Source organism: Cetorhinus maximus, chromosome 12 (genome assembly GCF_964194155.1).
Source record: "Cetorhinus maximus chromosome 12, sCetMax3.hap1.1, whole genome shotgun sequence".
NCBI lineage: Eukaryota > Metazoa > Chordata > Chondrichthyes > Lamniformes > Cetorhinidae > Cetorhinus > Cetorhinus maximus.
Window position 1 is genome coordinate 24,652,963 of NC_135890.1, and position 24,666 is coordinate 24,677,628.

Here is a 24,666-nt window from a genome sequence, read left to right on the forward strand (position 1 = left end):
GCAAGGCCATAAAAGAATTTTGAAATCATTGTACTAGAAAACGGATGAGCTAGTGGAGGTAAGTGACGGCTGGCGATTGGTAAGCAGAGTTCAATTTATATTAGAATGTAGGCAGTGGAGTTCTGAATGAAATGGATTTTGTGTAGGGTGGAACTCAAGAAACTGGCAGGGAGAACATTACAGAAATGAAACCTGGAGATGGCAGAGGATTTTGGATTGACAGTATGTGGAGTTTGAAGTTCTCGTTATTACTGCTCAGAACACCAAAATTGCGTACTGTTGGGTTCAGTGTCATGAGCATAAAGAGGGATAAAATTGGGGACTAGTGTGTGGAGTTTTGTTGAGAACAAAATGGAATGGTTTTGGTCCATCAGTGTTTGGCTTTTGGAAATTTTGATTCAGCCACAACTTTGTTTGTGTTTGCCTGAAGAAAGGCAGTGGAGGACAATTGAGTGATCAACAATATTAAAAGCTGCAGAGGAACCAAAAAGGGATAATATACTCTGGTTGCAGCTGTACGGATATCATTGTTAACTTTGAACAGGACAGAAATATTGTAGAATCTGTGGACGTGAAGTCTGGAGAATTGCACAGATGAAAATTTGTCACAAACATTTACCACAAAGAATGTAATTGCAATAATAATTTACATTAACTAAAGGAATCTGAAGAAACTAGAAGTGACATTGGCTTTGGTCTCTTAATTGCGCCATGGAATATTTTGTTTAGCTTCAATTACAAATAGAAAAATAATTATCCATTTTCTTGTATTGCTAGCATCATAGCTGTCAGCTTCATTTTAGGATCGGTAAGCACAGGTGATTGACCTGGAACACAGTGGCTGGGGTGGGCAATTAAAAGAGCCCTGGCTATAGAGGTATTTTTTTAACCAGCCAATTTTATGACTCATTGTTTAGTGAGTTGACAGATGAGCTGACACGGAGGTACATCACCAGAAAAAGCAGTAGAGAATGATTGATCATACCAAAAACCACAAAGAGATTGAGGAAAGATAAAAGCAAAGAACTGCGGATGCTGGAAATCCAAAACAAAAACAAAAATACCTGGAATAACTCAACAGGCCTGGCAGCATCGGTGGAGAAGAGCACAGTTGACGTTTCGAGTCCTCATGACCCTTCAACAGAACTAAGTAAAAATAGAAAAGGGGTGAAATATAAGCTGGTTTGGGGGGTGGCTAGGGACAAGAAGAGCTAGGTGGTGTGCTTGGAGGAAATGAGGAGAGACGGAAGCAAAATGACAATTGCACAGGGTAATGGTTGTGATTTCTAACATTGCAATGTCTGTTTTTGGTCGGAAGATCTTGAATAAGGAATGATGCAAGGAATGGAACTAAAATTGCAAAAAGTGATGAGAATAGTTGATTCAGTTAATTTGTGTTGCTTGATATCTTGGCATACTGGGAGCTATTCATGTGTTCTCTTTGCAACTCCAGGTTTTGTTACCTAAGTTCTCACTAGACTTCTAAAATTGCTCTACTGTGAACTATTAATGAGACCAACCATGTAAGCAGTCTGTTTTTTTCTCTACAAAGTTGACAACTGGATGTAAAAATTACATAAATTTGAATTAAGCCTTTCATACATCAGGCATTGAAGCCTTTTGAAGTGAGTTTATTGAAAGGTTATGCATATGAACAGCCAGTAACTTGAAAATGCTTTATTGAAAAGCAAAAAAAAAGTTTCAACAAAACATTTTTATCCTTAAAATGTTGAAGTGTATGCTAGGTGGCATAGAATATCATTGTAGAGTTGTGCATTGCTATAGATTGGTAAGAAAAGTCCCCTAATTACCTTTATGGTGAATGCCTGATGGCACTTGGCCCATTTAGGAAATTCGCAATCCAAGAAGAAGAAAGAAAAGAGAAATAAAAATCAGCCTATATCCTATTCTACACAAACTCCCACTCACCTATCACCTTTGAATTTGCTGACCAACATTGGGTCTCAGTTGCCCAAGATATCGAATTTAAAATTCTCATCCTCATGTTGAAATCATTTCATTACGTTGGCCCTTCCTGATCTGTAACCTTCTCCAACTTTACAACACTTCAAGAGCTCTGTATTTGTATCATCACACCATTGACTGCTGTGCATTCAGGTGTCTAGGCTCTACGTTTTGGAATTCCCTCCTTAAGCCTCTCACTTTTCTACCTTTTTCTCATCCTTTAACACTCTCCTTAAAACTTAACTTGTGATCAAACTTTTGGTCACCCATTCTAATATTTATTTAGCTAGAGGCCATTTTTTTTAAGGACGCTTCTCTGAAGTGCCTCAAGATGTTTTTCCACATGAATGACCTGAAATGAATGAAAATTGTTGAAATGGAATGAAGGTTCTCAAATATTTGACTATTTATGCTTATCACATTTTCTTTCTGCTGCCTAGACCAACATCTTTGCAGGAGTAAAGCATAGTCGACACTTCTGTACAGCTGTTACTTGAATATGCATTCAATAATTTATATTGATGGCTCAAAATTGTTGAAATTCTCCAGAGCGCAAACTGAGTGCAACATTTGTTTAGTCCTGGTATGGCACTGAGTGAAAATTCTGCCCTTTGTTTGTTCTTCCGTCATTAATGGGGAATCTATTTAAAACGTGCACAATAGAACCCTCTCTCTTTGACTTTTCATAGGATGCCTAAAGTCTCCACATTTCCTATCAATAAGTTAAATAGAGTGGCTGGCTTTGCTGCCGATATTTGCAAATATCTGTTTACTTTTTGGCATTTACGTCTTGGTGCAACCATTAATTTGGTCACTAGTGTCCAAATTTGTTTCAGGATGGAGAGGGTTTTATTGTGAATATTGCTATACTGTTAAGTTAAATTTCACTTTTCGTACCAAGATTATTGTACGACTATACTATGGCATTCTGTTTAAAACATCCTCTGCTTTATTCTCAATTATGCATTTTCAAAAGCATTAATAAGGATTGAGACAAAGTATTTTTTTTCACGGTAACAGGTTGTTTCTTTTTCAAAAACAAAATTGCCGTAAATATGCAGCAGGTCAGTCTTTACCTGAAGAGAAAGACAACAAAATAATGGATGACAAACAAAAAATTTAATAGAATCAAAGAGTAAAAAAGGGGGAAGCAACAGGAGGGAGAATGCCACCATCATCGTCTTTGGCAGTCCCTTGGGATCGAAGATGACTTGCTTCCACTCTGGTTCAATGGATTCTGAGATGGCTGATAAGTCCAATGTAGATTCTTCCACCTATGGGGCAGATAGTGCTTGAAGGGCTGTTTAGATAGGTTGTTTGGAGGTTTGTGCGTTCCTCTGACGCCTTGATTTTGCCTCTGCATGTTCCTGATGAAATATTTAATGTATTCTGTGCCTTCCCGAATGAGCCTGGATCATTTTAGTCAGTCACAAGCCAGGGTCTTCCATGAGTCGGTGGATATGTTTGACTGAGGACATCCCTAGAGCGTCTTTGCTGTCCTTCTGGGAGTCTCCTGCATGACTGAGTTCTGAGTAGTGTAGTTGCTTCAGAAGTCTGGTGTCTGGCATATGAATTATATATCCCACCCACCGGAGCTGATTTTGAGTGACTAGCACCTTGATGCTGGGAGCCAGGATAAACTGTCACTTAGGCACGGATTGATCAAGGGAAGATCTTTCTTACTAACTTAATAGATTTTTTTGAGGAAGTAACAAGGAGAGTTGATGAGGGTAATGCAGTGAATGTTGTCTACATGGATTTCAGTAAGGCATCTGACAAGGTTCCACATGGCAGACTAGTCAGAAAAGTGAGATCTCATGGGATACAGGGGAAGGTGGCAAGTTGCATCCAAAATTGGCTGTGACAGAAAACAAAGAGTAATGGTCGAAGGGGTTTTTGCGAATGAAGAAGAGTTTCCAGTGGTGTTCCACCAGGCTCAATGTTGGGGACCTTACTGTTTGTTGTATATATTAATGATTTAGACTTAAATGTGGAAGGCATGATTGGAAAATTTGCAGATTACACAAAAATTGGCCGTGTGGTTGATCGTCAAGAGGATAGCTGTTGACTCCAGAATTATATCAATGGTTTGGTTAAGTGGGCAGAGAAGTGGCAAATGGAATTCAATCCAGAAAAGTGTGAGGTAATGCACTTGTGGGGAGGGCAAACAAAGCAAGGGAATACTCAATAAATGGGAAGTTATTGAGTGGGGTTGAGGAAGTGAGACAGCTTGGAGTGCATGTCCACAGGTCCTTGAAGGTGGCAGGACAGGTGGACAAGAAAGTATATGGAATGTTTTCCTTTATTGGGTGAGGCATTGAATACAAAAGCAGGGATGTAATGATGGAACTGTATAAAATGCTGGTTAGGCCACAGCTGGAATTTTGTGTACAGCTCTGGTCACCACATTACAGGAAGGACGTAATTGCTCTGGAGAGAGTGCAGAGGAGTTTTACAAGAATGTTGCCAGGGCTTGAAAATTGCAGCTATGAGGATAGATTGGGTAGGCTAGAGTTGTTTTCCTTTGAACAGAAGGGGTGAGGTGTACAAAATATGAGGGGCCTAGATAGGGTAGACAGGAAAGACATGTTTCCGCTAGCTGAGGGGTCAATTACCAGGGGCATAGATTTAAGGTGATTGGTAGAAGGATTAGAGGGGACATGAGGAAAAACATGCCAAGAAGGCATATGGGAATACTTGCCTTTATTAGCCAAGGCATAGAATACAAGAGCAGGGAGGTTATGCTGGAGCTGTATAAAATGCTGGTTAGGCCACAGCTGGAGTACTGTGTGCAGTTCCGATTGCCACACTATAGGAAGGATGTGATTATACTGGAGAGGGTGCAGAGGAGGTTCACCAGGATGTCGCCTGGGCTGGAGCGTTTCAGCTATGAAGAGAGACTGGATAGGCTAGGGTTGTTTTCTTTAGAGCAGAGAAGGCTGGAGGGGGACCTGATAAAGGTATTCAAAATTATGAGGAGCATAGATAGGGTAGATAGAAAGAAATGTTTAGCCTTAGCGGAGACGTCAATAACCAGGGGCATAGATTTAAGCTGAGGGGCAGGAGGCTTAGAAGAGATTTGAGGAAAGTTTTATGACCCAGAGGGGGTTGGCATCTGAAACGCACTGCCCGAGGGGGTGGTAGAGACAGGAACCCTTACAACATTTACGAAGCATTTAGATGAGCACTTGAAACGCCATAGCATACAGGGCTCCGGCCAAGTGCTGGAAAATGGGATTTGAATAGATAAGTGCTGGATGCCAGCACAGCCACGATGGGCTGAAGGGTCTGTTTCTGTGCTGTATTACTTTATGACTCTTATGATTTTCACCCAGAGGGTGGTGGGCATCTGGAATTCACTGCCTAAGTTAGTGGTTGAGGCTGAAATGCTCAACTCATTTTCAGAACCCATTTGAGAAGGTGCCACATCAAAGATTATTACGGAAAATAAAAGTGCATGGTGTAGGGAGTAGCATATTAGCATGGATAGAAGATTGGCTGGCTTGCAGAAAGCAGAGAGTATGCATAAATGGATCTTTTTCTGATTGGCAGGATGTGATGAGTGGAATCCCACAGGGGTATGTACTGGGGCCTCAACTTTTTACGATTTACATCAATGATTTAGATGAGGGGAGTGAAGACATGGTAGCTAAATTTGCATATGACACAAGGATAGGTAGGAAAGTATGTTGTGAAGAGGACATGAGGAGGTTGCAGATGGATACAGACAGGTTGAGCAAGTGGGCAAATATCTGACAAATGGAGTTTAGTGTGGGAAAATGTGAAGTTGTTCACTTTGGCAGAAAGAGCAAAAAAGCAGAGTATTACTTAAATGGAGAACGGCTGCATAATTCTGAGGTGCAGAGGGATCTCAGTGTTCTAGTACATGAGTCACAAAAAGTTAGTATGCAGGTACAGCAAATAATTAAGTAGGCTAATGGAATTCTATCCTTTATTATGAAAGGGATTGAACATAAAAGTAAGGATGTTATGCTTCAGTTATACAGGGCATTGGTGAGACCGCACCTCGAATACTGTGTGCAGTTTTGCTCTCTTTATTTAAGGAAAGATGTAAATGCATTGGAGGCGGTTCAAAGAAAGTTTACTAGATTGATACCTGGAATGAATGGATTGTCTTATGAGGAAAGATTGGACAGACTGGGCTTGTTTCCACTGGAATTTAGAAGAGTGAGGGGTGATTTGATTAAAGTATACAAGATCCTGAGCGGCCTTAACAAGGTGGACGTTGAAAGGATGTTTCTTTTTGTGGGTGAGTCCAGAACTAGGGGCACTATTTTAAAATTAGGGGTCACCCTTTTAGGACAGAGATGAGGAGAAATTATTTCTCTGAGGATTGTGCAACTTTGGAACTCTCTGCCTCAGAAGGTGATGGAGGCGAGGTCATTGAATATTTTTTAAGGCAGAGGTAGATAGAATCTTGTTAGGCAAGGGAATCTAGGGTAATCGGGGTTAGATGGGAATGTGGAAATCTAAACACAAGAATATCAGCCATGATCTTATTGAATGAAGGAGCAGGCTTGAGGGACCGAATGGTCTACTCCTGTTTCTATTTCTTATGTCCTTATTTAAAAGGTACATGGATCTGCATCTGAAGTGCTGTAACCTGCAAGGCTGCAGACCAGATGCTGGAAAGTGGGATTAAAATGAGTGGCTGGTTTCTTTTTTCTCTTTTTAGCCAGTGCAGACAAGATGGGCTGATTGGCCTCTTTCTGCACTGTAACTTTTCAATGGTTCTTGGCTTGGGAGAGGACGCTACTGTTGGATTGCCTTTATTGCCACTGGATTTGGAGGGTCTTGCGAAGACACCACTGGTGCTACCTTCTTGAGGTGCCTGCTGGAGGTTGTCCAAATCACAAGAACATAAACAAGAGACCTAGCAATCGCAAAAAGAGAAGAAAATGAGTGCAGTATATTTCATTTTCCAATATTTTAGCTTTAATATCAGAACTGCATTTAAAGAATTTCTGTCTCATTTATTTAAATCCACCATTTTCTCTCCTTTTTTCCAAGGGTTAGCATCTCATGATGAAAGATCATCAACCTGAAATGTTAATTGTTTCTCTCTCCACAGATGCTGCCAGACTTGCTGGGTATTTCCAGCATTTTCTGTTTTACATTAGCACCTCGCTAACAAGCTATTTGCACATTTATTTTGGTTTCTTTTAACATGTATATTATCTGATAGGACTCATTGCATCATCTAACAATCTCCTGCTTTTGTTTCAAACAGGTTGCAGACCATTCACCCATTCATTTCTTCTTTTTGATCTGCTTTGCCTGTGCTTTCTTTCTCCTTCCTCCTTTTCTCGTTTTGCTAATTCAATTAAAATACTTGTTCCTTTTGTATTTTTCAGTTTTGAAGTACATGGTCTGAAACACTGACCTGCCTTTCTCTTCACAGATGCTGATTGATCTCATGTGTGTCCAGTATTTTCTGTATTTTTTTTGTATTCTGTTTGGATGTTCCCTTTTCTAAAATTTGTTTATTCATTCTCTTTTTTTAAAGAGGGAAAAGGTTTGTTGCCATGAAAGTGGTAAAGAGTGCCCAGCACTACACAGAAACAGCTCTGGATGAAATCAAGTTACTGAAATGTGTAAGTATAACGTCATCAATAGTACTGAAACAAATAATCATTTATATTTGACTGAAATTATTTATCATGTTATGACCTGGGATCTTCATAACTTAATGTTAAGGGTTTTCTTGGGTTGCCAACTCTGGTTGTACACATTCCTGTAAGTTTCAGCACATGACTTCCTGCCTCCAACGACCCTGCCCCCACACTCCTGCCATTTGTCACCCAGCACATCTATCCTCTCAGTCCCCGCTTTCCCAAGCCATTTGGAAGGTAAACCGACTCTTCATTATCCTATTTGGTGATTCTTGAACGTCAAACAGCCTCTTTCTCCCCATTTTCAATGTTTTTATAACTAATAAAGAATGGTGTTCAAGAAAATAACAATTATTTGAATTTTCCCATGACTTTTTTCTCTGGCTACATGCACGACTGGAGATTAACCATTAATTCCCAGGGGCGCCAGGGAATTCCTGGAAGATTGGCAATCCTAGGGTTTCCCCATATTAATTTGTATTGGGATTGTGGTTGGTGAAGTCTTTAACTTGGAGAAGTTGAAATTTGTTTTTCAAAAATAGCAGATCTGCAACATAATATTCTGTGGTCTAGATTGTAGTTTCTGTTGTTTACCACAGTTTCGCTGAAGCACAAAGGCAAAGTGAAATAACAGACTGACGAGGTAAAAATATTGCATACCTCAATAAAACAAATATATCACAGATGTTATTTTTAATTTCATTTACTTAGTTTTTACAAAATCTTTAATATGTAAGCAAGTGTTGCATTAATAGAGCAGAGTGGGCAGGACTATTCCATAATTTTCAGTTTGGTAAGCAGACTTACTCCTCTTCATTTCTTGACTGATGTTCAAAGTCTGCCAAAGCCTACACTTTGTCAATTTTTGCATGTGTCTCGTCGTCAATATAGGAAGCTCAAGAGAGTGTGCTGCTGAGATAAATTGCTTATCCGCTGCTGACAGGTTCTGGTCATGGACTGAAACCTTGGGCTCAAAATAGGGCTTTCCTGGAGCAGGGTGGTACATTACTTCAGTTTCCTTCATGCTGATCATAAGGCCAAAGTTGTCACATGTATTGGAGAACAAGTCAATGTTACATTGCATGTTCAGCTCTGAACCAGCGGCTAGTACACAATCATCAGTAAACAGGAAATCATGAAGTATGTTCTTGGAGACCTTGGTTTTTGCCTGGAGTTGTCTCAGATTGAACAGCCTCCTATCTCTGCAATATCTGACTTCGATGCCAGGATCACCATCGTGAAAGGCACTGGAGAGCATGGTGAGAACTTGGACTATGTACCAGTTGTCATGCCAAGAAGCACTAAATATTTTAGTTCCACAAGAAAAGGATGAAAGCTTCCATTTTACATTTCTGTGTCACACACCTAGTATTTAACCATAGCTAGGGATCTTCACCTGAAGTTCAAGTGAATTTTAAACTCAAACCCCAAACGCAAAGAAGAAGCAAGTGTTGAGGAAGAAAAGTTCTTGCAGATGTTTCTAACAAATGGTCCATTTTATGGGTAAGTTTAGAAATTTTAAAAAAATCATGTGCCTTAATATTTTCATGTTATATAGATACTCTTGGCCATATATAGCTACATAAATGAAAAAGGAAAACAATGAAAGCAGGGTGGAAACAGAGAATATGATTGATTTGGTTACTTTTGTGGTGCTTGATTTGTAAATAGTAACTTTGGTGGGGGGTGTGGGAAGATAGAATCGATTGCTATTCTTCTGGTTCTTTGGTATCTTTTGCTCAATTTGATCTGTTCACGTTCTGTCAGAATGATATGGAAAGAGGCCATTTGATCCATCGTGCCTGTGCTAAATCTCTGAAAGAGTTATCCAGTTAGTGCCAATTTATTGCCCTTTCCTCATAGCACTGAAAATTTTTACCCTTCAAGTATTTATCCAGTTGCCTTTTTGGAACTTAGTATTGAATCTGCCTCCTACACTCTTTTCGCCAGTATATCACAGATCAGAACAACACATTGCATAAAGCAAATTCTCCTCTTCTCGCCTCTGGTACTTTTGCCAATTACCTTAAATCTATGTCTAATAATTAGCAGCATTTCTGCCACTGGGAACAGCTTCTCCAATGAATCAGACAAATGAAATTTAAATTAAAAACAAAATACCGTGGACGCTTGAAATGTGAAATAAAAACAAACTGCTGGAAATACCAGTTTTTGTTTCCGATTTCCAGCATCCGCAGTATTTTGCTTTTATGCGGGAAATACTCAGCAGGTCTGGCAGCATCTGAGAGAAGCAGGGTTAACATTTCAGATTGAATGTGCCCCTCCAGAACTGAAGGAAGGTAGAAATGTGATGGGTTTTATGCCGTTGAAAGGGGGAAGAACAAAAGTGAAGGTCCAGGATAGCGTAGAGGGTGGGAGAGATTAAATGTCAAAGAGGTCATAGAACAAAAGGCAAAGGAAGTGATAATGGTTATAGTAAAGAAACAAAGCATTTGTCCAGAGTGAGTGTGAATGGCAGAATAATGAACAGCTTTGTCTGAAAGTAAAAACATGAAAAACAAGATTCAGACCAGCAGGTGGCAAAAAAACAGAATCAAAATGGGGGACAGAAGTTCATGGTCTGAAATCATTGAACTTAGTGTTGAGTCCAGAAGGCCATTAAGTGCCTAATCGGCACATGAGGTGCTGTTCCTCGAGCTTGCTTTGAAATACACTGGAACACTGCAGCAGGCTGAGGATCAAATATAGTTCTTTTTTCCTCTTAAGTATTTGTAGTACTTCGGATATGGTTTACTTCTAAGGTCATAAATTGAGCCTCCTCAGATTTTTGAGAGAACACCTTCAGGTCCCCAGTGGTTACTTAAAAATCAAACTGTATTTAACCAGAAGGTAACATTTCAGAGAAGGGATGTCAGATAGAAGTAAGATGCAGGAGGCCAGGCAAAGAAGAAGCACTCGAAGAAAAGTTCCTAAGCGGGTGACCAGGTTAGGAGAGTCCGATATCTGAAAGTGAGGCACTCAAAGTCAAGCAGAGAAAAATAAAGAAAAAGTGCAAAATACGGGTGTGATGACACTCTGCAGGAGATGAGCTGCCCAAGGCTAAATGGGACAGAGCCATCAGCAGCAAGGCCAAGAGGCAGTTCTTCTGGGTGCAAGATCGGTCAAGGAGAAAGGCGAAGTATGGAACCCAGCTGGAAATTTAAATTACAGTTGAGTAGAGTCAGCAGAAACAGTGAGAAGGGCAGTTATAACAGAGTGAATGGTAGCTTCAATTTGTAGGTGACTGAAAAGTTTTTTTTTTAAGTACCATGTGAGCATAAGTGGGTGGGAAAATACAGGATGGCAAGCAGGCAGAAAAAGGATTTATTGGGGCAGCAGGCAAATTTGGGTGACTTGTTTCCACTGTGCCACCTAGTGCATATCAGGAAAAATGGATTTTGCCACTATAACATGTTGACAGATCCTTTTCTATTACAAAATATTAAGATGGGGTTTATCCATGATACATTGACTTAAAAAGACTGATACAAAAATCATAGCAACAGAAAGTAGGGATAATGTTGCACAAGAAGTGTGTTCTATTTGCAAGCCTGAGTGCATTTGAAAATTCTGTTGTCAGTGCTGTTGGAATTTCATTGAAGCTAATATTATAAACTGGCATAAATGTTGGGAAATCACTATGTAAAATTATGAAGTGTGACATTTTACAGGTCTAATCATTTTCAAATTTCATTCTGACTGATTACAAAGAATGAAAGGGCCCAAAAAAGTACACTGCAAGCCATGTCTAACATGACATTGTACTGCATTTGATTTGAATCTACTTACAAGTTACAATGGGCAGAATTTAGTGTTGGTGAGAGGGGTCCCACCCACTGCTTGGAGAACAGGTGGGAACCATCGCATCACTTTTCCCTAGGAGGGCCAGTGCAATTAGCAGGTAATTAGGTACTCATCAGGCCTCCCATTGGATTAAGCCCTCAGTAGCATGGAAATCCTGTCACCGAGATATGTTAGCCAATCAGAGGCTGGCAGCTCTGCAGTGCTGGTAGTGCCACAGTACTGGTAGTGCCACAGTACCAATAGTGCCACTGGGTGCAGTGGCCGCTCCCAGAAATACACCGGGGCCTTCACCATGGGTTGATGCTCAATCTCTGGAGATAGTAAAGTGGGGCTCATTGGGAGTTGCCAGAGAGAGGAGGGGGGCCGGAAGGGCGGCTTTCTGGAGGCATAGGAGACCATTGCATGTATCATTTAATTCATGAGCCACCATTAAATCCTAGTGGACTCGGTGATAATTGGATTTAAGTGGCTCCTTTCCTTAAAGAGTCTAACTCGCTTCCCACTGCTAGTGTGTGACTTTCCCGTGCACTTAATTCAGGACAGTTTTCCCACCACTGGAAATCAAACAACGCAGGCTCCGGTGCAATTCTTGCCCGCTCCAGCGGGCTCCACTAAATTCCGGCCAGTGTTTCTTATCTGGATGACTTTGAAATTCAGATTTCATTAAGTTAAGAATGTAATGAAGAGAAAAATAGTTTTTCTGTTAGAAAGGTAGAAATTTCTGCCATTTCCCAATTGGAAATACATAAGGTAAGTTTTTAGAACGCATTCAAGAGTTAACAATAAAACCAACAGGTGGTGCCCTCTCATTAATTCTAAATTTTATTTGCTCAGGTGCGAGAAAGCGATCCCTGTGATCCGAACAAGGACATGGTGGTACAACTAATCGATGATTTCAAACTTTCAGGCATGAATGGCATACGTATCCTTCAGTTGGCATACTTTAATGGTGCAGCATATATTGCATCCCTGTGTGTGGCTTTTAGAAATATTTTAAAGTAAGCGCCTCATTTTTATTATTCCACCACTCTGATATAATGTGGTGTTTAAAGTTGCACTACAAATTCTAGGACATAGGTAGCAAATTGATGATTACACACACCCCCTCCAAATACTGTCTTTCTCCATGACCATTGGTAGCACATTTCTGGGGTGGTCAAATGGCACTGTTCACTAGAAAATTCAGAATTTTTAGGTTAAAGATCTTGCATTCAAGTTAATTTGGTGTTTCACAGTTTTTTTTATCAAAAACTATTATCAGAAAAGATGTTTTATAATTGTCTTTATCCAGCAGAACCTCCTGGTATAAGGGTCAGGGACCTGGGGTGGGTGGGAGCTTTCACAGCTTTTCTTTTCCATTCCTCTGATTCCTGAGGCTTCAGCAGCCAATGCACAGTTCCGTAATTCTGACCCCTGCCTCAGTCCCTTTAACTAGAAACCTTGCTTTGACAAATTTGGCATGTAATCCTGTGTGCCCTCTCCGGTCAGGAAATCTGGAAAGAGGATGTTAATGCCGTGGCTGAGTTAAGAGACATGGCAAAGCCCCCTACTCAATCAAACAGCTCCCTGACTCTACTGGTTTCCTCATTTCTATGGGCAGAATTTTATCCTATTATGTAAATAACATTAGTCACTGTGCCCTGTTTTGTATACAGGATTCACCACCTCATTTTTATACTAATAAGGAGTCTTTACCAGTAGTTTATCCAGCACTTATATTTCCATTCTGGGAATTGGGTGCCTCCTCAGTTTAATAGTGAGAAATATGCGAGTTCATTGGCAGCTATGAAGACTTTATTTTAATTACAAAGTAACTGGACATATGAAAAATTGAGATCAGTGTTTTTTTCCTTGACTATGTTAAAGATGTCTGCATGGTGTTTGAAGTGTTGGGTCACCACCTTTTGAAATGGATCATCAAATCAAATTACCAGGGACTTCCTATTCTTTGTGTGAAAAGTATTATTCAACAGGTAAATCAACAAAAAGTGAACAGGATATTGAACAGAAAGCTGTCCCATGTTTTTCAAATGCTGTATATCCTCAGGTATTGGCTTTATTCAGCTTTTGCTGATGTTTGAACTATTTTTTGACATTAAAATGTAATTATGTGGAGAAAAGAAAAGGTAATTGTGTGAGTATTTGCTCATAATAAGTATCTCTAGACATATAAGCATTTAAAGGTAGTCATCTTTGTTAATGGTGGACTATAGGATGACATCTTATTTATTTCTGTTTTCTGTTTTCCTTACAGCTCAGGATTTGTCATAATCCTGCAAGGCACATTATTTTGTACTTTTGCAACTGTGGCATGCATAATTTTCAGAGATCTCAATTATTTCTTTTGTACACAAATAACATATGTTGTGGGTTTGGCATGTCTTGACTAAATATAAATAATCAAGATTATAATTACATTATAAAAATGTATTTACTTTATTAAAATTTAATGAGATTGTTTCCTTTCACGTTGTTATAACGTTCATTTTGTTGAGTGCCAATCTCATTTTTAGATATTAAATCAAGATTACTTTGTAAATATGCTTTCTTTTTACAATGTGCTGTCCAGCAGTGTGCATGTGTTTTTTAAGGTATAAAAAGATATAAATTCGCAGGTGACTTTCTTTCATTTATCACCTTAGCTGCTGTATTTCACAATGTTGTACCCTGTATAGCTAGAAGGACCTTGGATTTCTCCAAAGCTGCGATAATTACCACATTACTGGTCAGTGAATAGGGCAATCTGATAGAAATTAAGTGAAATATCCAGAGACAATTTTCTTCCCACACAGAGGCATGATATCCCTTTGAAAAAAGGACACTGCACTTATGAAGCAAATGAATTATATTGGTGGGGGACTCGAATGTAAAATTTCTGTAGGAGTCAATTATTTTCTGGCTTACTTAAAATATTTGACTCCCTTTGGGGGGACTCCTGCCCATCAGGAGCAGCCAACCCCCAAAGGTGGTAGCCCCCTTATGCCTCGACTCCCATGCACCCTCAGCCTATTGCTGGGGTCTCGCAGCCATGCCTGCCCAAAATCCCCAAACTTAACTTAAATCCGGTATCCATTTTCACTACTTTGTGGGGACTGATTGTAGTCCCAGCAGTGACCAACTACTTTTCTGGCACTGCTGAGACTACAGAGCTGGTGGCCAATCAGATTTACCGGCAGCTCCCAAGGGCAGGTCTTCCTCCCTGATGGGGGCGGAAGTCCTACTCTTAACTAATTAAGGCTGTCCCCAGTGTAATATCGCTTCAGGACATCTAATGTTGGCAAAGTGCCAAGCGACTTTTGGGTCGGCGGCAGGGCATGGTAATTTGACAGCATAAAATCCACCCTATTGTATATTTTGTTTTCTCTCCTTATTGTCTTTTTCCCCTTCTCAATTAGTGTAGTTGCTATCCCAGATACTATTGAATGGGGAAAAAGGCCCAGTGTGAACTATAGACTGCACTGTGACAATCTGTGCCATTGTATGATCATGGAGAGTGTTAATGACCTGGCTAACCTTATTTCTAAGGAAGCCAATTTGGGATTTGGACAAATCTGGAGCTTAACTTGACTAAATTTTTTTTTGACATTCTGAACCTGATTTGCCAGAGTTAAAAGTTTAAGACAACAGGACGAGAAAGGACCACATTAGTCATATAGGTCATTCTCTATCCCAGGACATTTCCAAGGAGCTGATTGAATAATTTTTTCATGCCCCATCCTTTTAAAGATATGCTAATCAAAAATTGGCTTCAGCTGCTTTGCCAGAGTGGGTTTTACTTGCAATTGGTGATGAACTGTTCCAAAATTTGATAAGTCTATAAGCAATGCATGTTTGCTCGTTGAAATATAAACTGTGTTTTACTTTACTAACCTGCACTATTTCCACTTGTCTCCACCTCTCTTTCAGTCTGTGTTCTTGCTTGTTTCTACTGTAGTAGAACTTGGATTAAAGTAATGACCGCACTATAAATTGAAGACTGTGATGCCCCTCTCATTGGCAAATAAATATAAGCAGTTTACCCTGTATCTGCATACCCATTGTTGATATATGTGGTTTTGCCTTTATTCCAAAGTGGATCTACAGGCCAGAATTAAATTTTGAGAAATGAAGGTCAAAGCATGCATTTTGTAGATCAAGTTACCGTTTCATATGAATGTGCTACTCAGCAATACTTCTGAGTACTGAACAAACCACTCTTAAATATTCTAAGCACGTTAAGAGTGTCTCTGCACTGGAACTGTACAAAATGCAGTTTGTATTTAGCTATTGTACTTGAGTAAATGAAAATATAACTTAGTCTGCTTTCATATATCTTTTACTTTGTTTGCTAACAGGTATTGCAAGGTTTAGATTATCTGCACAGCAAGTGCAAGATTATTCATACAGATATAAAACCAGAAAACATTTTAATGTGTGTAGATGAATCCTATATTCGACGAATGGCTGTTGAAGCAACCGAATGGCAAAAAGCTGGTGCTCCACCACCTTCCGGCTCAGCAGGTAAGCCACCTTTGTGATGAACCTTGTACTTTGGGAAAAGCCTGTACTTTCTTTTTGTGCAATGTGGCCTTCAAGACCAAAGTGAACTGGGGAGTACCCTGAAAGAGGGTTAATTGGCTTCCTGATTATGACATCATTAGATTCCAAGAAATGACCGTGTGACCTGAGGTTGCAATGGGGTTGAAAAAGTATGAAGCAAAAAGATAAATAGAAATCTAATTGTGGTGGTGGGGTTCCAGCCTGTCTGTTGGCAGGCGGTTCAGAGCACAAAGTAATGGTATGAGTGGATTCATGCAAGGCTCACTGAGTGGATCAGTTTACTGTTTGTCAGTTTAGAACAGACCATGGAGTTGATGCAGGGCTTTGAGAATACAGCTGGGACTGTGTTACTATGTGTTATCCAGTTGGAAAGGACAGAGCTAAAGATAGGAAGAGCAGAGGATTGTGGATTGAACAAGACGTGGATTGGACAGGACCCACTGCTGCTCTTTCAGTGTTGCCAAATCCCACCTGAGCCCACCTGACTGTTTAAATGGATTGGAGAAGGGAGAGAAAAGGCCATAAAGGGACGGTGTCATCAGGACTGTCATGACTCGAGTGAGAGTGTGTCTATAGATGTGCGTCTTGTCAGTTTTAATTGTGTCTGTGGACTTCGGATGGATTATAGCTGCAGGTAGATGTGATGCAAGGGCTGAGATTATTGAGTGGGAAGTGAGAGATCCTACATAATGGAGGCCAAATTGGAAAGACTGAAAGATTGCACATGGCGCTACATTTGTACAGAAAGTAACATGGGTGTTATCTTTGTTTTATTGACTAAAGTGAAACACCTTTTTATTTGAGATATCCTTTGCCTGTTAAGTAATGTTTAAATTATGTTGATTTTAGTTGGTTTGTTACAGAAAAAGTTTAAAAAGTGCAATCTTGTCTATCAGATTTCTTTCTGTTGGTGTCATGAGGAATTCCTTTCTTTCAAAAGTTATCAGTGTCTACAGGGATTATAACACTTAGCAGATATTTCACTTAGTTTGAGGAAATGTCATCAACTTGAAACATTTCTCTTCCCATTGATGTGCCTGACCTGCTGAGTATTTCTAGTATTTACTGTTTTTATTTCAATTTGTTATTGTTAGAGACTTCTTCGATGTTTTCTGTTCAGTGGTCTGCCTGTGGTTTGTAAAGTGGATTTTGGGGTATTAACAAAGCATTTTATGAACCAATATCATGATTAGGATGTACAGCTTATTGCATGAAATTAAAAAGATATTTTTCATTTACATGTTTGCAATATAAAATTCAATGCATCCCCATTTCTGATGATATGACTTCATTTATGTTTCCTTGAAATTATTGAATTTATTCCATAATCTATCTAATCCTGCATTTTAGTCCATGTTAAGTGGCAAACCTGTTGATCATCCTGTTGTCTATAACTGAGTCATGTACAACCTGGCTAGGCTGCAAGAGTTGGGATTGTGCTTTCGTATATTTAGAATTGTGCCGTAGTAGAGTTAGGATTTCTATTATTGTTCTATTTGAGAATTTATATGTTTAAATGTTAAAAATTAAACTAATGGTTTCTGGGGACTGATATTGAAGTAGTCTCACTTAGTTGTTAACTGAAAATATTCAACTGTTAAGCCATTGATGACTACATTTCAACTTTCAAATCAGATTACAGACTGGAATTCACTCTCTTAATACTGTTTGGGCTGTCTACCAATACTTCCATCGGTAACCTGTGCCTTGTTGGAGTTAAAAGCTAATCTTATCCATGTAGTCATTGGAATTCAGAGCTAACATTCTGCTATTTTAATGATGATTTATATTGGAGATAGTATTATAGTCCACTATATACTCCTGATCTTTAAAATAGGTGGAAAAGCACCTCACTTGAAGACCATGTGATTCAGATTAAAAATATTTATTCAAATTTGTCGTAAGGTGAAAAATTGTAAAGCAAGATAAATCAGGTAAAATACAATGAAACATTTTAAATTATTATCTGCAACCAAAATAAGTGTTTCAAAATTCTTGTAATCATGTCTTGGAAACCTATAACATGAGCACTTCAGACTTCTATTGTGCAACAAAGTTTAAACAAGTAACTAAAGATCAGCAACAGTATCAAGCCCAATTCTCAAAGTAAGAGCATAAATAGGAGCAGAAGTAGGTTTTTTGCACCTGCTCCATCATGCAACAAAATCCACGGCTAATCTTCATCCTCAAATTTTTTCCTGCCTTATCCCCATATCCCTTCATATCCAAAAATCTATCGATCCCTGTCTTGAACATACTCAATAACTGATCATCCACAGCCTTCTGGGCGGAGAATTCCAAAGATTCAGTACCCTTTGAGTGAATAAATTTTTCTTCTTCTCAGTCCTAAATGGTCTACATTTTATTCTGAGACTGAAACTCCTTGGTTCCAGACTCCCCAGCCAGAGAAAACATTCTCCAATCATCTTCTCTTTAAGCTTCTTAAGAATTTTCTATGTTTCAGTGAGATTCCCTTATTCCAGGAACCAGTCTAGTAAACCTTTGTTGCACTCCCTTTAAAGCAAGTATATCTTTCCTTGGGTAAGGAGGCCAAAACAGTACATAGCACTCCAAGTGTGGTCTCACCCAGGCCCGACACAATTGCAATAAGGGTTGTTTACTCTTCTTCTCCAAAACCTTTGTAATAAAAAGCTAACATTATTTGCTTTCCTAATTACTGGGCGTACCAGTGTGTTAACTTTCTGTGATTCATGTACAAGGACACCCAGGTCCCACTGAGCATCAACATTTCCAAGTCTTTCACCTTTTACAAATATTCTGTTTTTCTTAACAAAGCAGATAACTTAACAATTATCCACATCATATTTCATCTGCCACATCCTTGCCCACTCACTGTCTGTATCCATTTGCAGCCTCTTTGCATTTTCCTCGCAGCTTACTTTCCCACCTAGCTTTTGTTTTTATTATCTGCAATGTTGGATACATCTCAGTGCCCTCCCATATCTAAGTCATTGATACAGATTTTAAATACTTGAGGCCCAAACACTGATCCTTGTGGTACCCCACTAGTCATAGTCTGTCAACTAGAAAATGACCTGTTTATTCCTACTCTTTGTTTTTTGGCCATTAACTAATCCTCAATCCGTATAAATATATTAACTTAATCCCATGAGCTGTAATGTTGTGTAACAACCTTATGTGTGGCAACTTATTGAATGCTTTTTGATAATTCAAATACACAATATCCAATGGTTTCCTTTATCTACGCTGCTAATTACAACCTCAAGAAACTCTTAACAGATTTGTTAAATACCATTCCCTTTCATAAATCTATGTTGACTCTGCCCAATCCTATTATATTTTTTATTAAGTGTCGTGTCACCATGTACCTCATAATAGATTTTAAGATTTTCCTTACTACTAATTTTAGGACAACTGGCCTAGCGCCCTAGTTTCTTTCTCCCTCCTTTCTTAAATGATCGAGTTATGTTTGCTACATTCTAATCCATGGGGCCCATTCTAAAATCTAGGGAATTTTGAAAAAATAAAAACCAATGCATCCAATATCTCTATAGCCACCTCTTTGAAAACCCCAGGATCCAGGGCACCAGGTCCAGAGGATTTGTCACCTTTAGTTCCATTAATTTCTCCAATACAATTACTTAAATAATACTAATTTGAAGTTCTTCTTTCTTAGACCCTTGGCTCATTGCTCTTTCCAAAATGTTTTTTGTCTTCTACAGTGAAGACAGATACAAAGTATTTGTTTAAGGTCTCTGCCATTTATTTCCTTATTCCCTATCATAATTTCTCCTGTCTCTGCCTGTAAGGGACCCATTCATTTTTTTTTACATAATTGTAGAAATTTTTACAATCTCTTTTTGTGCCTCTTGCTAGTTTAATTGTATCCTACATTCCCTTTATCAATTTCTTGGCTATCCTTTGCTGAATTCTAAAATCCTCCCAATCCTCAGGTTTACTATTGTTTTGGCGTCATTATAAATCTCTCCCTTTCACTTAATACTATATTCAGCTTAGCTTGCTAGCCACAGTTGGAACAGTTTTCCCTAGGGGTTTTTTAATTCCTCAAGGCCACGTATATTTGTTGCAAATTATGCAGTATTTTTTAAATGTTCGCCATTGCTTAACGGTCATACCTTTTAATCTAGTTTCCCAACCTACCTTAGCCAATTTACCTACATAGTTTACCTTGTTCAGATTTAAGACCCTAGTTTCAGACTGAACGAAATCACATTCAAACTCAAGATAGAGTTTATCATACTATGATCACTCTTTCCCAGAGGCTCCTTTACTACAAAGTTATGATAAATCTTATTTCATTGCACAATGTTCAGATGAAATAGCCTGTTTCTCAGTTGGTTCCTCGACAAACTGGCCTAGAAAATTACCTTGAGTGCATTCCATGAACTCAATCTTCAGACTAATTCTGCAAATGTGGTTTCCCCAATCTTTATGAAAATTAAGGCCCCCATTTCTGCTGTATTATCTTTGTGGCATGTACCTCTAATTTCCTGATTTAGACTCTGCCTGGCACTATAACTACTAGTCCATGGCCTATAAGCTTCAGCTACCTGTGTTTTCTGCCCCTTGTTGTTCCTTAGCTCCTCCCAAACTGATTGTACATCTTGATTTTCTAAGTTAAGATCTTACATCTCAACTGTATTTATCCCACCCTTTATCATCAGGGATACCCCACCTCATTCCATTTCGCCTTTCTCCTCTAAAAGTCAAATATCCTGGAATATTAAGTTCCCAACCTTGGTCACTCTGCAACCAAGTTTCCATAAAGGCTATTAGATCAAACCCATTTAGTTCTATCGGTGCTAATAATTCAGCTATTTGATTATAAATGCTTTGCACATTTGGATACATTGCTTAAATTGAAAAATGTTAGGCTTTTATATTTCTGCGATATTACCTTAGTCCCTATGTCCAATTATCTTGTTATGCTGTTTGTACTTTCCTGACCCATTCTGCTTTTTTTCCCCCCAAATTTCCGCTCTGCTCTACAGCCTTGACATTTCTTTTACTGCTTTTGAGTTTACTCTTTCCTGAATTCTCCCGCCCGCCCCTCCTTAGATTAAAGTCCTAAACTCAGCCCTGGGTAGGTGAAGCACGTTACAACGCAGCAGTTATCGCTTTCCCTAGTGACGCCCTGTGAATCAACACCCTTGTGTCTCATGCTACTCTTTCAGCCATGCCTTTAGCCTTCTAATCTGTTTGTCCCTATGATAATTTCTGCTGGCACAGGAACCATCCTGTGAGATTCTGCATTTTAATTTGGACTCCAGCTCCTCAAACACTCTCAGAAGAACTTTCCTAGTTTTGCCTATTCATTGGTTTCTAAGTGGACCATGACACCGGGATCCTCACCCTCCTACTCCAAGTTCTTCTCGAGCTGAAAGTAGGTGTCTGTAACCCTTGGATAGATGATGGAACTCATGGTTTCAGCCACAGACAACACCATCTATCCCCTGATTATGCTTTCGCCTACGACTTCCATTAGTACAATGATAATACAAAACTCTGTTTCTTTGCCATTTCACCTAAGCCCTTTACAGCCTCCATGCTGTCAATCTGATTGACATCAAGGACAAGATTTTTAATTTTGGGTCGGGGCACGATTTTGGCATCAAACACAGGTCCAGACCCCGCACTGAGTCAGGAGCAGCAAGCTGACTTTGATTTGGCCTGGATTGGCCAATTAGTGGCAGCAGGGCATGCTCACCATCCAATTTAAGAATTCCCTAAGCAAAATTACATGCCTGCCCACATCCATTTTTGAGCCCATAGCCAGGCAAAAAATCCAGCCCCAAATCTTAGATAAACCACAACCTCTTCCAGCTCTACAGCAGGAAAATCAAAGCCTTCAGGGTAGATATTCTCTCCAGTGGTTTTTGGTGGCTGGCTGTCAGATTGCACCATTTCCTGCCTGACGGTCCAGATGGATGGCCAAGTCCATTTTGAGGGGAGCTGGGGCCTTGTTAGCAATAGGGTCATTGGGCTGTACCTGTTACATTTACAGCATATGTATCTATATACATGGCTTAGATTTGAATAGAAGGCAGATTTGTTGAGACCAAAACTGTATGTTCATATATAAATAGTTAAGATTTTAGAGTCATGCTTTGGCACTACATGTCAGATTACGAAAGCTCAATGGCACAAGTGAATGATTATTAGCTTAATTGTTGTTCCTTTCATGACCTGCACCATGTGAGGTAGTGAGAAAATCAAAAAGCTTAGTAAGATGGCTGGCAGCTTGTTGCAATAATCTATAAATTTGTGTACCCACTCCGTAGCCACACTCACTGCAGATGAGATGGGGATAACTTACCATGACAAATTACATAATCAAAACATTAACTCTTTTTAAAGTTTAAGATCTCAAACAAGAATTCTTCAACACACTAAATTTATAATGTGTTTGGACTTCCATATTTCTCATTGCATCCAGAATCCTTGATGATAAAACAACAACAAATTGTGAAATAAGCAGCAGTTTGTATGTCGCTTTTCATTTCATGATGCTGACTTTTGTTTTTGTTTTATTTCTGCAGTGAGTACTGCCCCGCAGCAGAAACCGGTGAGTACTTTGTTGCTTTTGCCGTGCAGAGATAGTTGATACTGATGGCAACTCTTCAGAGTTGCACTTAAATGATCTACCTTCTAGAAATAGAACCCCTCAGCTGTCGAGATATTTGTATACTCCAAATTTGTTTCCTATAAAAGAGCATTATTAGTTGAAAATTCTTACAATAGGCATACCCAAACTTTTCACTTTGTGATTTACTGGCCCCACAGTAATGCACATTTTTTGCATTCTCTCTTTCCTTTACACTTCTTTCCTACTGCTTCACTCACTCAGCCTACACCACATGGACTGCAGCGGTTCAAGAAGGCAGCTCACCACCACCTTCTCAAGGGCAACTAGGGATGGGCAATAAATGCTGGCCTAGGCAATGAAGCTCACATCCTGTGAATGAATAAAAAAAACCTGTCTAATTTCATTTATCCTGTCTTTTCCTCTGCTCTTCGTTCATTTATTTTTCTCTCTCTCTCTCTCTCTCCACCGTTTCCTCCATTTGTTAGTTTATCGATCCTTTTCCTTTCCTTGCTGCAGACATTTTAACTTTTTATCCGTCATCATTTCTTTCCCTTTTTCATTTTATCCTCCTTCACGATTTTTTTATTGCACTCTACTATCACACAATTTCATGGGCTTCTCTGCACCCTGGCCCTCCTTGCATGCCCCACATCTTCAGCTGTCTTCTGCGTCCCCCAATCCCTATGTCCTGCCTGCTCTCTGCCTCCTCGTGCCCCCTCAACTTCTCACACTGTACCACATGCTTCACTCTGCTGGGCCCCTGCTTCTACTCCCCTCAACCCCCACTCCTCCCGCACCCCCCTCTGCTCCCGTCCCCCTCGGTCCCGCTGCAGCCTCTCCTGCTACCACATCAGCCCTCCTGCTCCCGCCCTCTCTCCCTCCCTTTGTCTCTCTTGCTTGCTCACTTTTGCACTACCCCCCCCCCAGCTCCTTTTTTCCCTACCCTGCTTCTTTTTGCCCTACCTCATTCCCTTTTGCTCTAGCTCGCTGGCTCCTGTTCTCCCTTTCCCTCTCACCCAGCCCCTTTCCCGCTTGCCTGGTCCCTTTTCCGCTCGCTTGCCCAATTTCCCACCCAGAGATTGAGCGGCAAATGGAGTGCAGCCAACTAACTGAGTGAAGACTTGGAGTTCGGTGAGAAGGGAGTTTTAAGTGTAATTCTGTTCTTAAATTTTGCTCTTAAAATCTAATCCAGTCTGTAAATAGCAGTAACTGGAAAGTACTGTGTAAACAGGCTAAGTTCATTCTTTCTTACAGTTTAGACAGGGTAAACTCACTCTCAGCCGTAGGAGCTGAGTAGTTAATTAGCTAACTGGTTGAATCTGGCTACTGTAGTTCCAGTTCTTTACTATAAATTCAGGGTTGTTGAGTGCAACCTTGTCAAGCAGAGTGCAGCCGGCTAACTCAGTGAAGACTTGGAGTTTGGTCAGAGGGGAGGAGTTCGTTTTCTCTTCCTATCTTTCTCACCCCATAGAAATTGGTTCTTGCTCTACTACAGGGAAAGGAGCTCGCTGTTTGCTGAGTATCTGGTAAGTTGGTAAGTTCTATTCTATCTCTAAGGTTTAAAATAGTACATAATTTGGTGGTAAAGTTAGTCAAATATATAAGAAAGCGACATAAATAAATGATCAAGTAAGTAATTGTTTAAAACTCATTAAGGATGGCAGGACAGGTGTTGTGTCAAGGCTGCAACATGTGGGAGCTCCTGGGGAACATTGTGATCCAGGGCAAACATGTTTGTAGTAAGTGTTTGCGGCTTGAGGAAATTCGGCTCAGAGTCATTGAGCTGGAGGCTGAGCTGCAGACACTGCGACTCATCAGGGAGTGGGGAGTGTTACCTGGGTGCTTTATACCAGGAGGCAGTCACACCAGTTAGGATAGGGTCTTCTGATTTGGTCAGCGGCCAGGGACAGGAGGGTGTGACTGCAAGTGAGGCAGGTAAGGGGACCCAGAGGGCAGGAGTATGTATCTCTGCAGTTGTCCAATAGGTTTGAGGTGTTCTCAGCTTGTTTGGTTGAGAGCGAGGGCTGCAGGGTGGATGAGTAAACTGACCATGGTACCATGGTACAGGAAGCCACCCAAGTGAGGGGAGCAAAAATTAATGTAGTAGTAGGGGACTGTATAGTAAGGGGGTTTGAC

General features: G+C 39.9%; 1 protein-coding gene across 6 annotated transcripts in view; it reads left to right on the top strand.

Annotated features, from left to right (window-relative positions):
* The window catches only part of srpk2 (SRSF protein kinase 2), a 252,861-nt gene that overhangs the window by 169,794 nt on the left and 58,401 nt on the right, over window positions 1–24,666 (top strand). For all 6 annotated transcript variants that reach the window (XM_078553211.1, XM_078553207.1, XM_078553206.1 and 3 more), the window contains 5 exons: window positions 7,493–7,580; window positions 12,237–12,324; window positions 13,269–13,375; window positions 15,737–15,902; window positions 22,484–22,509. In XM_078553211.1, coding sequence (XP_078409337.1) covers window positions 7,493–7,580; window positions 12,237–12,324; window positions 13,269–13,375; window positions 15,737–15,902; window positions 22,484–22,509 — 475 coding nt within the window. The remainder of the gene's footprint in view (window positions 1–7,492; window positions 7,581–12,236; window positions 12,325–13,268; window positions 13,376–15,736; window positions 15,903–22,483; window positions 22,510–24,666) is intronic.